At 37.1% G+C, this 14,761-nt stretch overlaps 1 protein-coding gene across 1 annotated transcript in view; it reads left to right on the forward strand.

Annotated features, from left to right (window-relative positions):
- The window catches only part of LOC145987658 (uncharacterized), a 90,442-nt gene that overhangs the window by 7,949 nt on the left and 67,732 nt on the right, over positions 1-14,761 (forward strand). The window contains exons 4-8 of the mRNA XM_083122170.1: positions 2,142-2,339; positions 5,404-5,499; positions 7,102-7,221; positions 10,222-10,296; positions 12,861-12,938. Coding sequence (XP_082978296.1) covers positions 2,142-2,339; positions 5,404-5,499; positions 7,102-7,221; positions 10,222-10,296; positions 12,861-12,938 — 567 coding nt within the window. The remainder of the gene's footprint in view (positions 1-2,141; positions 2,340-5,403; positions 5,500-7,101; positions 7,222-10,221; positions 10,297-12,860; positions 12,939-14,761) is intronic.

Below are 14,761 nucleotides of genomic sequence, written 5' to 3' on the forward strand. Positions count from 1 at the left end.
AGTTGTGTGGCATTTTTGTGAACTCCATGATACATCTTTACTCTGGAAGTTTAATTTAATTTAATTTTTGATACTTCGCGATTAGCCAAAAAGCAATGCTATGATGAGTGATGAAGATGAATGGACACTCGCAAAGAAGACCCATGCCCAGGCCAGTATTCAAACTCAGGACCCCTGGTGGGCTTCAGAAAGTATCAGCCAATATCAGTTATTAAATCCAACGGATACATATATCGCTTGTATTGACTAATACAAATATATTGCGATCAGTATCATCTCAGTCATAATCTTGATTTGTATTTAATTTAGAAGTCTTATCCATAATAGTGTATAGGCTTCCCCGATGGTGCGGTGATAGCATTGTCGCCTTGTAATCAAGGGATCCCGAGTTTGATACCTGGTGGAGGATCCCACTTTAAACTGTAGGTCCAGTCCCAATTAGCCTTACTGTGCATAAAGTGGACTTGAAACACCAAATCAATCAATCAATCAATCAAAAACCATAAAAATGTATGAAGTGTAGATTGTTATTTAAAGTATGAATGTATAGGTTTGAAATCACTTAGTTTCCTGGATCATTCTACTTAATTTTGTATACATCTGAAACATGTACATTATACATATTTCTATTACTTTATGCTTAAATAGCAAATATTGTGTGTTACAAGATTGATAATCTGAAATCAAATTAGATAATAATGCTAACAGCTTGGTAATATGATCTTTCCTGTTAATAAAAAGAGCCTCTGTCTAGCCGAAGAGCTCGAAAGTTTGGAAAAATGCCTTTTTCCCCCTGCTAAATTATTTTATAACAAAACACATTTTTAATGTTACTGCTAATGTTTTAGAAGCTTTTCATTTTGCCTCTCTTGAACCCTACTACCTATCTTTAATTTAAATGTATTTTTTTGCCATTTTCAATGAAATTTTCAAATGTTTTAAAAATTGTATGCAACTTATTTTGCTTTCAAAAATGTTATTTATCAGCACATTATCATGTTGCCAGAAAAAATACCCAGCTGAAAATATGGAGTGAAAACTTACAGCATCCATGAAAGTCTTCAATGAATTGGTGCAGCAACTGATCAAAGTGTTAGGAGAAAAGGGATTAAAAGTGCAAACATGGACTCAGAAAAATTGAAAACAATTGTGATCTTCTTAAAGGTTGAAATTATTTCCTTGATATGAATCCAATTACAATAGGCTGTATCATCTAAAAAATAAAAATAAAATTAAAAAAGGTAAAGTGTTCCCCTGTGCTTAGCATCATGCCATGAAGGTGTATACGGGGTGTGGGGGTAACGTCCCACACTTTCTGGATCCGGTCGTGAGTGGGGGTGATGTGATCAGCACTACACCCCTGACTGCCTTTACCCCCCAACAGTAAGGCCACTTTGAATGTTAGAAAAGTTCCCGGATTTGAACCGGCCGGGGATCGAACCCGGGACATTTAGCATGGTAGTCAGACGTGTTACTGACTGAGCCACCGTGGCCATCCTATCATCTATGGTACAATTACTGTACTTCTGTCTAAGCAGAGAGGTCATTATCATTTTGTTTGTGCAATCAAGGCAACAAAGGAAGGTAAAAAGGTTGCTATTGGTGCATATTTTTCACATTATAAATGCCTTTCTGCCTGCCTATTTTAACCAAATAAATGCCTGAACTTCTGGGCTCTTTTGTCACATGGGCTTGGGATAAAACCCTGGTGCAAGCTCCAAAATTTTGGTATTCATGTACTTGTAGTTAGCTGCAGGTTACAGTTAGAACTTGCTGCAATTTCAAATGTTGGTAATTAGTTACTTTACTATCAATTTGCTGCAAATTTGCAGACTTGCTCAGAAAATTTCCTGCAAGTTCATGTGACTTGCATTTCAAATTTAATGTGAATCTGAGCTAAGTCTGCCTTGCTATCTGGGTGAGAAGTGATCAGAGAGCAAAACGGAAGAGAAACCACAATACATGTAAGGACCAAGGCTTCACCTTGTCTCACATTAATGCCTTCCCCAAAACACACCTTGTGTTCAGGGACTACCGACAAATGATGTGTGTGTAATAAAACAAATACAACCATCACTGATTAGCTATAATGAACATTCACATAAGTGCATAATGAAATGGAATAATGTTTGTAATTCCAGGTTCAGACTTCAACTAAGAAAAAATATAAAGCAAATCCATGCTTGGATGTCTTACAGCGAGGAGAGTCAAAAGTTGTGCATCTCTTCTTGAAATCTAATGATCCAACAACCTGCATAACTGAAGATAGGCTTAGGTTGCTGGCATTTGATTTACCTTTCACAGAAATTAATAGAACCATAGCAGAGGAAATGTGGAAGGCAAGTTGCATCTTGATTTTTTTGGTCTTAAAACAAAGTTTATAACATAACTATAAATGGGCATTTGTGCCTGTAGTGTCATATTTTTTAAAGCAAAATAAAATATATTTACAAATGTTTAATGTTTATTCACATTACAGCCTTTACAATTAGAATTTGTAAATTTATAAGTTCCTTACCACAAAAGTAAGCTTCAGTTGAGAAAATATATTTTATATATTTGGGACTTGAAATGTGAAATTAAATTTTCTGCTTTCACATGTGCCACCATTTTCTGTCATTGCTCTTCTCTGAGTGGGTCAACGTAGGTCAAATATCTGAATTTTTCCATCCTTTTGCACCACACTTATTATTTTACTTTCTTTCACAATTTGTTCTTTCCATCTTGTCTGGAATCTTTGTTAGTTCCCTTCAATCTTAATTTCAAAGGCATATACACTACTACCTCATTTGTGTTTATTTTCCTGATGTTTTCTGTACATGTATTTCTTATTAAACTCATAAGACACCTAATTTCTGTTTCCTAAAACATTTTCTGATATTTTGCTCGATGTTTCATGTACCATGCATATTAGCAACATGACAGATTAATATATGCTCTATGTTAGTTTAAATATAGTGACATGTCCACTCTCCACAGACACGAACATTCGTAGAACATATGAAAATTCTGCTGCATCAATTAATGTAGTTATCAAAAATAAATTTGATTCATTAATTTTTATATTAGGTGGCTCAGTCGGTAACGCGTCTGACTACCATGCTAAAGGTCACGGGTTCGATCCCCGGCCGGTTTAAATCCGGGAACTTTTCTAACGATGGAAGCGGCCCCGGCGCCCACCCAGCGTCGAATTACATGGATACCTGGGGGAAACCCTGGGGGGTAAAGGCGATCAGGGGTGTGACGCTGATCACATCACCCCCACTCACGACCGGATCAAGAAAGTGTGGGGCGTTACCCCCACACCCCCTATACGCCTTCATGGCATGGTGCTATGCACAGGGGAGCACTTTACCTTTTACCTTTTAATTTTTATATTAGTGTATGGTAAAGTAAAAGGTAAAGTTCCCATGCATATAGCACCGTGCCATGGCACATGTAGGGAATGTGGGGGTAGGGCCCCACACATTCTCGATCTCTGCAAATTGTAGAGGTGATGTGATCAGCACCATACTCCAGCTGCCTTTACCCCCCTTTCCCCCCAAGGTTGCCCCCAGGTAACCATTGATTTGAGGCTGACTGAGCCTCATAGCCACTTTATGCAGGGACAAGGATGGAAATATTCCAACCTTAGATCAACCACCTCAGGAATCAAACCTGGGTCTCAGCATGGCAGTCAGATGCCCTACAGACTAGACCAGTGTGGCTCTATTTTTTTAGTGCATGGTTGAAGTGTAATTTATTTGTGATTCAATTGGAAATTCCTTCCTACAAGAAGTTAGAACCAATGATGAAGATGAATAGTGAAATGATGAAGTATACAGCAGTGGCGTATGCTGGGTTGAAAACCTGGATTATCTCTTTTTATCATAATGTTCAAATGGGAGGCTCGTTTTTCATTCAATTTATTGGATTTTAAGGTGATGTGACATTGCGATTAAAATACATACATTAAAATTTACTAATAATTATAAAAATATCACTGTTTCATTAATATAAAAACAATAAGGAAAACACTTAAAATATTTAATGGTTATTTATAAAATATAGAGGCCCATATTGTGAAATATTTATGTAGGCCTACGTGAGAATAAAATATACGCGTATAATAAACTTCTTACCTTGAATATTTAATTTGGACAGGAACTCTATTCTTCTCTTGGCAACCTGTGTGGTAAAATGGTTATTAACACAGCGCACTATGACGCCAGGGGTCCCGGGGTCAAATCCAGGCATGCACATGGGTATTCTTTGTGAATTTCACCCTTCATGAATTTCATCGTATCGTCACTCATTCTCATCGTCGCAATTAGCTAAAGTGGCAGAAGAGCAACACAAAATAACAAATCAAATCGATTCTTCTCTTCTTTGCGATGCCTGAGGCCTGCATATCTTCAAGCCTGCAAAAGCAGAGTAAATTGTTTCGGCAATAGTTTGTTAATTATGTCATTCATTTTCGTTCACTACATGACGCAGCTCAGATCATTCAAAACATATATACGTAATTCACTCACTCAATACACTTAAGAAAATCCACACAGTAAGAAACCTAATTTTCTTAAACTTGCTTCAATGCAATTTCCACTTGCAAAATGCCCTTTGTCATCTCCTGCCAGTCAGTCTACCCCAGCCAGGCATAAACAAAGCAGCAGAGGGTTTGAAAACATCGTAAAGCATGGTTGGTTGAAGGTCAGCGGCCTGTGAGTTCTGCATGTGTTTGATGGGACAGTGTTGTTTTGGTCTAGAGGACAAATCCCCTATCACATGCCAGCCACTCTTTTCCCGTAAAACGAAGAGTTCCCTGTCTATGAAGCCACAACAAATACGTCACCGACTGCCTCCAGCGCTGGTCGGGGAAGAATTTAACCACTGAAGTCTGGTGGTAGTTTTAAAGGAAAGGAGTCCATCCCCATGTATAGAGTGAACACAAAGGAAACAAACCTTGGATGAAAAATCCCAGCGCAGCCTTTTCCTCCATTCAGCTCGGGCCATAAGAAAGCATGGTCCACTCTCCCCCTCCTCTCCTCACGTGAGTTGCGGGTTTTATACTATCATTTTTTCCCGCGGTCGTTGTTTCAGAGTGAAGCATCAGTCACATTTGATAGTCGATTATTTTCTGTATTTAATCTGGGCTTTGGCGATAGCCTAGGTAGCCTAGAATATACGTACCTGGTATACAGAGGGACAAACATAACCTTCATACCACACCCGGGATTCAAATCCCTAGTTTCATAACACACAACATTAACCACTTTACTATGATGGCTCTCAAGGAAGAAATGCGTGCATACCTCAGATGATAAATATAGATTATGTGTAGTTTTTGATTTACAACCACTAATTAATTTGTAAATTACAGGTAATTTATTCCATCGTATTTATATTTTTGCTTTTTCTCTAAAGAGTGTTGACAGGAGCGCATTAGAGAGACATGTTCTGAAGTGTGTAATGGCCGATGAAGATGTTGAGTCAGAGAGTGGGCTTCCACTAAGTGAGAATGTAAGTAATTTTGATCTCCCATAAAATTTTAGAAAGTATTGATACCACGGCATAGTAATTCATATTGTTCTCTCTTCAAAGTGCTTCTTCCTTTTTGCTATCAGATATATATCATTTCATGTTCAATGAATTCATACCTTTATTACATAAAATTGCAAAGCTTTCACTAGAAAATATGGAAAAAAATAATTGTTTAAAATTGCATACCTTCAACACATGCACACATGAACTCCCACAGGACTTTTTTCTAGGTACTTAATGCCTTTTTTTTGCAGGGGTTTGAGAAGTTGCATTTCATAGTTGTAAACATCTGAGAAAACATAATTTTATGCTGACATTCATTTTCCAAGGAGGATGGATGTCCCCTTCCAGATGCCCATGCAACATACTAAAGATACAAAAATGCTGCAAAGTAATGTGCCACTGATCAACAAAACCTGAAGAAAGTATGCTTATCAGATGGTTATGTCATCTATTTGTATCAACTATCAGTATCTTGAAAACTACCTGGCTACAAAGACATGCTGTGATGGATTGATATGCCTACCAAATGTGATAGTTAAGGGCAACATCGATTATGGCCTGGCCTGTCTTGGCCATGTGAAACAACTATTGATGTACAATGAGCTGTCAATGTCTTAAAAACTCACAAAGGTGAAGATCTAAAGTTTTCTAAAGTTGATGTCCTACCATATACTTGAGTGTGCATGTCTCCATCTTGAGTCCATTTTCTATACTGTGTATACTACATATTTCAAGCTTACAGATCGATAGTAGAGCATCACTTGCACTTCAATTTGGCAATACAAAGTTATGAAGTGCAGTGTACAGTTAATAAGAGTAAGAGGGACAAAATTCATTAGTTTTACAACCATAACTGCTACAAAATTATGGAGCTTTTGAGTTGAAATTTTCATAACAGCTATGCTTCAGTGGATTGGCCAAGTATTGTATTTAAATAAAATCAGTTAATACGTTTCATGATATCAGCTTTGAAGCTTACTGTAACAGAAAAACTCAATATGCTGACCAAGGCAGAAAATTTATTTTAAAACATAAACTAAACATAACGTTTCAACCTTCTAGCAAGGTGTTCATCAGACTGGGTACTGGGTACAGAGTCTGATGAAGACCTTGCTAGAAGGTTGAAACATTACGTTTAGTTTATGTTTTAAAATAAAATACTTTTTTTGCCTTGGTCAGCATATTGAGTTTTTCATATTATGGAAACAAGGCTTAATGGTGTTATTACTGTAACATTACATTTAATGTAGTTGATGGTGTGGAAGAGTTTTTATTTCCTCCAGTAGGTTAGTTGCCATCTGACTACCTTCTGGCTGACAATCGTTCAATCTATGAGGGATGCTTTTCTCATGGTTACTTAATGTACATGGCTTTGAAACCTACCCACCCTTCTATCATGTGGAAACGCTTTGTAACAATACTTCAATGACTTGAACTGGCTAGGCTTGATTTGAGAATGTTTCAAGTTGTACCTCATAACCCCTACATACCTTCATGACGTTCCCTATAGCACAATATTTTAATGCAATAAAATGGAGGAAATAATATTTCAATGAAACATTTATGTATTCTTTACAGGAATCCAAAGGAGATATAATGGATGTAGACCCATCGGAGGATGGGCAGTTGGTGGTGTTAAGTGATGATTCTGAAAATAAGAAAACTGTTCTTGGCAAGCGACATTCTGGAGAAATTAAGGTAAGTATCTGCCCAGGAATACAGACCCAAATATATTTCTAGATTCCCTCCTCCCTCCCTCTCCTCCAAACACACACCTAGTAAACCTTCCACAACTAAGCAAGGAAACTTGGGTCCTCCAGAATCCTACCATAGAGGAGCATGCCCAGAAATAAATCTCGGGAGAAGTATTCATAATTTTCATGAACTGGGGAGGGGGGGGGGTTGCATGCATGAAATTGTAACGACCGCCATGTTAGGCAGATTTCAGTTGTATATTGGCATATATTTTATTCGTATACTTTCAAGTTAAGAACTTGGATTAAATTATTTATACTTAATTGTTTTTATAATTCATGTATATATTTACGTTTTGTCTTATGTTATAATATTATTTGCGTATTTTTGCAACATTTATTCAGAATTTATAGGCTAATGATTATCCTAAATAATATATGCAACGTTTTCATTGTTTTTCAAGCACAAGTTAAATACATCTCTTCTTAATATCGATCTTTGTTCAACAATGAACAAGATTGAAGTAATTTGTCTTTCTTATAAACTAAATCTTTATTTAATCATTTTTATGTGCAAGGGCAAATATGATTTATTTGATAAAATCAATTTAGTTATTTCTATATAGTTTAATATTGTAATATTATAGCAAAGTATTTCTCCCTCGTTTTCAATAAAATATCGTTTTTCTATTGGCTGTTTATGTTAGGAGTGGGGGAACCACGCTTCGTGTTCTTGGCGATGTAAAAACTTCCACGTTGGCATTTTTAATTGTTGCCAACCTGAACTTTAGCTTACTATCGCTAATTAACATTGATGTGTTGTATAAATAACCAGTTTTTCTTGGGTTATTTTATGTTATGAGTTTGTATTGTAAGTTAGAACAATCTGTTATGCTGCGCCTCGCGCTTGAGGTAGCAGTTGAGGTCTTGCTATTAACTGTGAAAGCGGTGCGCGGACTTTCGTGTTAAATAGATTGCTTGTCACTGCCTACGAGCGTGCATGACCCAACAAATTATAACTTTTAACTTGTGCGAATCAGTATGTACGCGCGCGATTCATGATTAAAGATTTTGGACATTTTAATTATAAAGTATTTGGAATTTTATTTACTGTCACGTGTCGCAATTCGGTGGTTTCCTTCCTGGAGGAAGGGTGGATCTTCTCAATCCCGATCCCTGGGTGAGAACTGGTGCTCCCAACTTACCAGCCGGAGCAAGGAGCGGTGTGTTGCCAATTCGAATCTCCATACCCTGGAGTTACGAGTGGTGGCACGTTGCACACCACACATCCTGCTGTTCACAGGTATGAGCAAATCTCATTGTACAGAGATCATCTTGGCTGCTGACCATAAGGTATATTCTCTACACTGTATGCCAATGACACAAACATTAATCACCAAAGTGTACTAAACCTGGTAAAAATTTTGGTAGAACACTATCCTTCATCCAAAATTTAATGAGCAAGCAGTGCACAACACCAGATGGTACATAGACCAAACCAATAGACAGAATTTGATTAGCACTGATGAGAAATTGGAATATGTGCTAACATTATATAGTGCATATTTTTCCATGAATTGTTTGTGTTCCTGTCCATATTTGAGCTCCCCTCATGTGTATGGATGATGTGGTCATGTGAATGTAATGTTCACACAGCTCATGAACTCACACCAGCATCTCGGTGCCAACTGAAAAGCCCAATGGGAGATCACCCATAGTGTGGTGGTATCAGATTGACCCCAAGTTCCAACAAGGTTGTGTAACAAGTTTCTTGAGATATCCAACATGGCTGGCAATGTTCCAGATAGTCCTAGTATGCATGTGAGGGCATGTGCATGTATGGAAGGATAGATCGTGTGTTTATCTATGACAGATGCACTTACAACGAAGATAAATTGTTCCCTCCTATTTCATTATTTTAAAATAAACAACCTCTACTTAATGAGAGTTGAAAAGTTATACTTTTGTACAATGCAATCAGCAACTAAGACAATAATATGCAAGTTGTCCAAACTTATTATTTTCTTTTTTATTCTACATCCTATGTTGTAGTCAAGACTGGAATTGTGCTGACAGGGAAGCAGATGTTGTACTATGCTTATCTATGCTTATTGGCATTTTTTTAAAATGTTAATTCATTGTCCTCACATTCAGAGAGAGAGAGAGAGAGAGAGAGAGAGAGTGAGTGTGTGTTTGTTTGTTTGTTTATGATGAACTAATCTCCTAATATTACATTGGATGTTGACTGTATGGGATACTAACTGCTAGGTTATTTTGGTTAACCTTTAAAGTCCCTTGGCGCTTATGCAGTTTTTATCTCTGTCCCAGGCCATTTAAACGAGTTTTGTAAGGTTTAGCAAAAATCATTATAGCTTCCTTCCTGTGGCAAATAATGTAGTGAAACAAGAAACATTTTACTAAGAATAAAATGTACTTTGACATAGAAAAGACGAAGTGTTGCTATCTGTATGCATTTGTTATTATTCGTGGCTTCCAACGTGAAAATTGAAAAGAGAAAAAAAGACAACATTTTGCCCTTCCCCCTCCCTGTTGATACATGGGACAGGAACAAATTCTATGTTCTATTTGCAGCCACGTGCCTACATTATAATTCAATATTTATTTTGTTCCTAATGCCTTTTTCCACCCAAAAAAAAATGAAAAAACTAAGTGCACGAGTTATTTTCGACAAGGGTTGGCAACATGTCGCTGTCGATGCATATTGACTCTTGGTTTCAAGTTCCATGCACTTAGAGTCATGAGCATAGAAAATGAACAGGGTTGCAAGGCGACAAAAAAAGGTTCTGCTCCATCGGTCAAGGTATGACCAACTGGGACTGTGGCCAAAAATGCCATCTGTCAGCACATGACCGATCGGGACTTAAAAGGTTAATTTCAATTACTTTTCTTTTGTAAGTTAGTTATTAACTTAAATACTCGTACAATATTATTCTTTATGCTGATTAATGTAAGGTGTAGCATGTAATTGGTGTTATACTTTTAGGTACATGAAGCTGCTGCAATTTCAAGCAATGTGAATTCGCCTGCTCCAAAGAAAGTTAAGACTGAAGGTGAAACTGTAAGTTTGAATAATAATTTCTTGCAATTTATATTTATTATTTCATATTAGTGGCCGCGGTGGCTCAGTCGGTAACGCGTCTGACTACCATGCTAAAGGTCCCGGGTTTGATCCCCGGCCGGTTCAAATCCGGGAACTTTTCTAACGGTGGAAGCTTCCCCGGCGCCTACCCAGCGTCGAATAACATGGGTACCTGGGGGAAAACCCTGGGGGGTAAAGGTAGTCAGGGGCGTGATGCTGATCACATCACCCCCACTCACGACCGGATCAAGAAAGTGTGGGGCGTTACCCCCACACCCCCTATACGCCTTCATGGCATGGTGCTATGCACAGGGGAACACTTTACCTTTTTTAGTGAAGATACAAACTATGTAATCAGTTCTTTTTTATCTTTGGTGAAAAATGACCATTCCTACTTCTTGTCAATTAGCCAGTAGAACTCCTTGTTAAGAGTATTAACAGATACACATAATTAAAGAAATAAGAACCTCCCTGATGGCATAGTGGTTACATTGACACCTTGTAATCAATAAGCTTTGGGGTGATATCCAGTAGTTTGTAGTTTCGATCCCACTTTAAAGTGTAGGTCCAGTCCTAATTAGTTATCTGTGCATAAAGTGAACTTAAGAACAATCTCAAATCAACCAATTATCTACATCATTATTACTACAATGAAAAACTTCTTTTAATACGAGAGGAAGTAAGTAAATAGGTCACAAACTGATGTGGGATAGCAGAAAATAGTAGTGAGTAGTTTCTATAGGTGTCATTAGGTGGCAGCACAATCCAGCTTGATGATATTCAGTTAGCAGTCGCATGAGCAGCTCAGTTAAAAAATGGCGACCATACTCGAGGACTGTGCATGGAGATGATACAGGTGGAGCAGATGATTGGGGCTGACAGGTAACTGACAATGTACAGCATCATAATGAACGATTGTTTGAATTTCCGAAAAGTGTGTGCACAGTGGCAGCAAATGTTTCATGGATGATGAAGATGTTGAGAGAGAAGTGCGACTGTGGCTGGGACAGAGTTTTTTGCAGCAGATTTTGGAGGATTGATATAGAGATGGGTGATGGGATAAATGTATGGAAATTATGTTGAAAAATAAAAATGGTTTTCAAGTCAGTAAATATACATTTGTGACCTACTTACTGACTTACCTATGTAACATTTTATATGTTGAAGTTTTATGATGCTGCAAGCAATCAAAAAAACAGTATTTTTATCATGTATACATTCAGTAATGCACCATATATTTATGGTGTCACTAGCATTTTTTTCCTGTTAGACATATGAGAAAGGATCGCCTCTACGATATGAATTTGTCTCAATAAAACTCAATGAGTATTTAATGTAAATACAATAAGCAACAATGCATGGACTGAGTGGAAGGATTTATCTGAGAGGTTTCATTCTGTTGTTTTTTTTCTGCCATCATGGCCTTTTACTGTGGAGTTCTAACATCTGTAATACGTTACCTGACAGAAAAAAAATTAATATTAGTTGCAGTGATGAATCTGTAGTGCATCACTTCATATACACAGGATAAAATATTATGTTTTTCAAGGGCTTTGCCACTTTTGGCTAATTGGGAAGATGGTTGATGATATGATGAAATTGATAAAGGGACAGTCACAAAGAACACCTATACCCAGACCTAGATTTGAAGTCGGGATCCCTGGTATCGTAGCACAATGTGCTAACAACTCCACCCTGGAAACTGGCATAAATTCATTGAGTAGTCCGAAACATTTGGTTTCCCATGAATGTATTATTGAAAAACAATCTACTTTTTTCACCAGTTGTTTGTTTTCTTGTTTGAACAGAAGGACAGCTGGATAGGCAAAAACATTACAGTAACAATAATAATAAAACTTTAAAAAATCTCAAGGAGAATTAATGTGTTGACATGGTTTATTCTAGTTGTACACTGTTAAACATGTATGAAACTTTGAATATGAAGAAGTGGAAAAAAAAACACCACTCTATCTCAGGAATTTCTGAAGTGAGCGAATGAAAACAAGTCCTCGCAAGTAGTGACTCGAGAGGTCTTGGCCAATGAACTCATGAGAGGGCAAGTGAGTGCAGCCAATACCCATATGCAGAAGCATGAACTGCTTTGCTCTGCCAACTCGCTGTCTCCCCTTCTCTACCAACATGTGTGCATGGCCTTGCTCCCCAGATGCCTGGGACGGAGTATATATGGATCTGGTAGCAGTGTTATCAGTGATACACTTCATCTCCAATAACTTTTGGTTCCATCATCAGCGATGATGCCATTTTGTTATTTAGTTGGACATAATTTTCAAAATTTCTTTATCTTGATTTATTTTTTTATAATACTTTTACAAAATTGGTGGAATATTTCAGTTTTAAGTTTTTTTTATTGCCTGCTGTTAGCTTCATATTGTTCCAGATATTCAATGGCTGATAAGAATATATTGAACATTTTGTTCTATTTTAACTCACTTCATTTATTAAACTGAGCTGTATGTATACTAAATAAAATTGATACATGCATCAGCTTTATTGTACTGAAATGCATTTTCCAATGTTTTCAGGATCTCCGAGAGGAAGATGCTCATTCACAATCTGATTCTGTTGAAACAAACAGTTTGACTGAGACAGTATCTTTTGCAGTAAGTTCAACAGTGTAGTACATAGGATGAAATCAGTTCAAGAAATAAAGAAACATTTTTCTTCTATATAGTTCTGCACTGAGAACATTGATTTTATCAGCATGAGAATTTGAGAATTTGTGATTTGTAAAGCTCCTGCTTTTCGATTTAGTTATGATGGAGTTTTAGAATGGCACACAGTGTGTATTCGCTGTAAAAGCGTATTATAAAAACAACAATGGTGGTATTCCTTCTGCCACCAGGTCACCAAATCTGTCAGTTTATGATTATTTTCTTTGGGGTATTTGAAAACAAAAGGCTCAAATTCTTACCCAACAACTAATAGTGTGTGGAATGTTCACACCCAGCCTAAATTCAGAGAAAATTTTACCCCCACCCCCATGTTCACACCCAGCCTAAATTCACAAAAAAAAATTACCCCACTTCTCCCCGAAGACTGGGTGGATACAAACACATTGAGAACCAATTTGTTGATCACAAAGAGAAGAAAACTGTAAATGTGGACAACTGATTAATTGAGCATACAAAAGGGTGAAATTTGAGCCAAGAATCGAAGCTATGACTTCCGTTTTTAGAGTACACTACACTAGCCAAGTTACAAGATTATCTCGATATTAGTCTAGAGTTTGAGGACAAAAATAGTAAGCAAATTTCATAAACATTAAGAGCTGAAACTTTTCAAGTTGACATGATCAACAACTATCAACTATTCTGTGTCAATACTCGCAAAAACATATCACTGTTTACCAAGTTTTAAACAAGGCTACAAAAACCTATGCTGATCGATTTGATTAACGTCATTCATCTGGACGTTATGGCAGAAGATGACAGAATGCAGGAAAGCCCTAGAAAGTAGTAAGCGGCATTCATCAAATGTATCACCCCACCATCCATCGGGAGTGACTGAAGGAGGCCACAGATAACCTCAGAATGTCGAGCCATGAAATTTTAACACACGACCTCCCAAATGTGAATCATTGATACATCAACCACTAATTCAGAAAGAAGGCATTCTGACCACACGTCACTCCATTACCAGTTGAAGAACTCCACACCTCTAGGTAGGATTGTGGGAGTCGGGAGATAGGCCAAGGCCCTTCGAGGGCTGTCGCACCACGGGTTATAGTGTATATATAATAAATAAAATAAACCTTGGGTGTCTTTTCTGTGATTGTTTAAGGATTCCTCTGCTTTTTATATAAACATTTTCTCCTTTATTGTATAAATATTATTTATAATTTAGTTATACAAATTTGAACAGTACAGATCTGTTCTAGTGAAGTCAGAATATATTTCTTTATAAATTTTAGAGTACAAGGAAAAATAATAAACTAAAGTAAAACATGAAATATGAATAATTATAATAATTCATGTTTTATGAAGAATACGAACATGGGACCTTGTACTGTGCTAGCTAGTCTGCCAGAACGTCCACCAAAAATCCATTTACAAAACACAGGCCAATTTTCATTTACTGTGAATTATTATAGTTTGCGCTTAACACCTCCCCCCCACGCCCGTCAATATCCTCAAAAACAAGGAGACATTACTAAGGTGAACAATACATTTTTCCCCGTTTAAATTATTGAAATGCCTTACTTCTCTCCTCATTGGAAATTATTTTGCCTGTTCCTAAGAATTAACCTCCACCATTTCCACTAATCATGATATCAACGAATGTGTTTGATGTTTTTTAAAAAAATTCAATAATTTGTCATTTCACAGCAGCTTGGTAAGTAAGTCTCTGGCAATGCTCAAACTTCATGACGCAAATTGCAATTCGCGAACCGGTCCCCATGCTGGAGTGGTTAGTACATCACACT

This window comes from Lepisma saccharinum, chromosome 5 (assembly GCF_977018435.1).
Source record: "Lepisma saccharinum chromosome 5, izLepSacc3.1, whole genome shotgun sequence".
Taxonomy (NCBI): Eukaryota; Metazoa; Arthropoda; class Insecta; order Zygentoma; family Lepismatidae; genus Lepisma; species Lepisma saccharinum.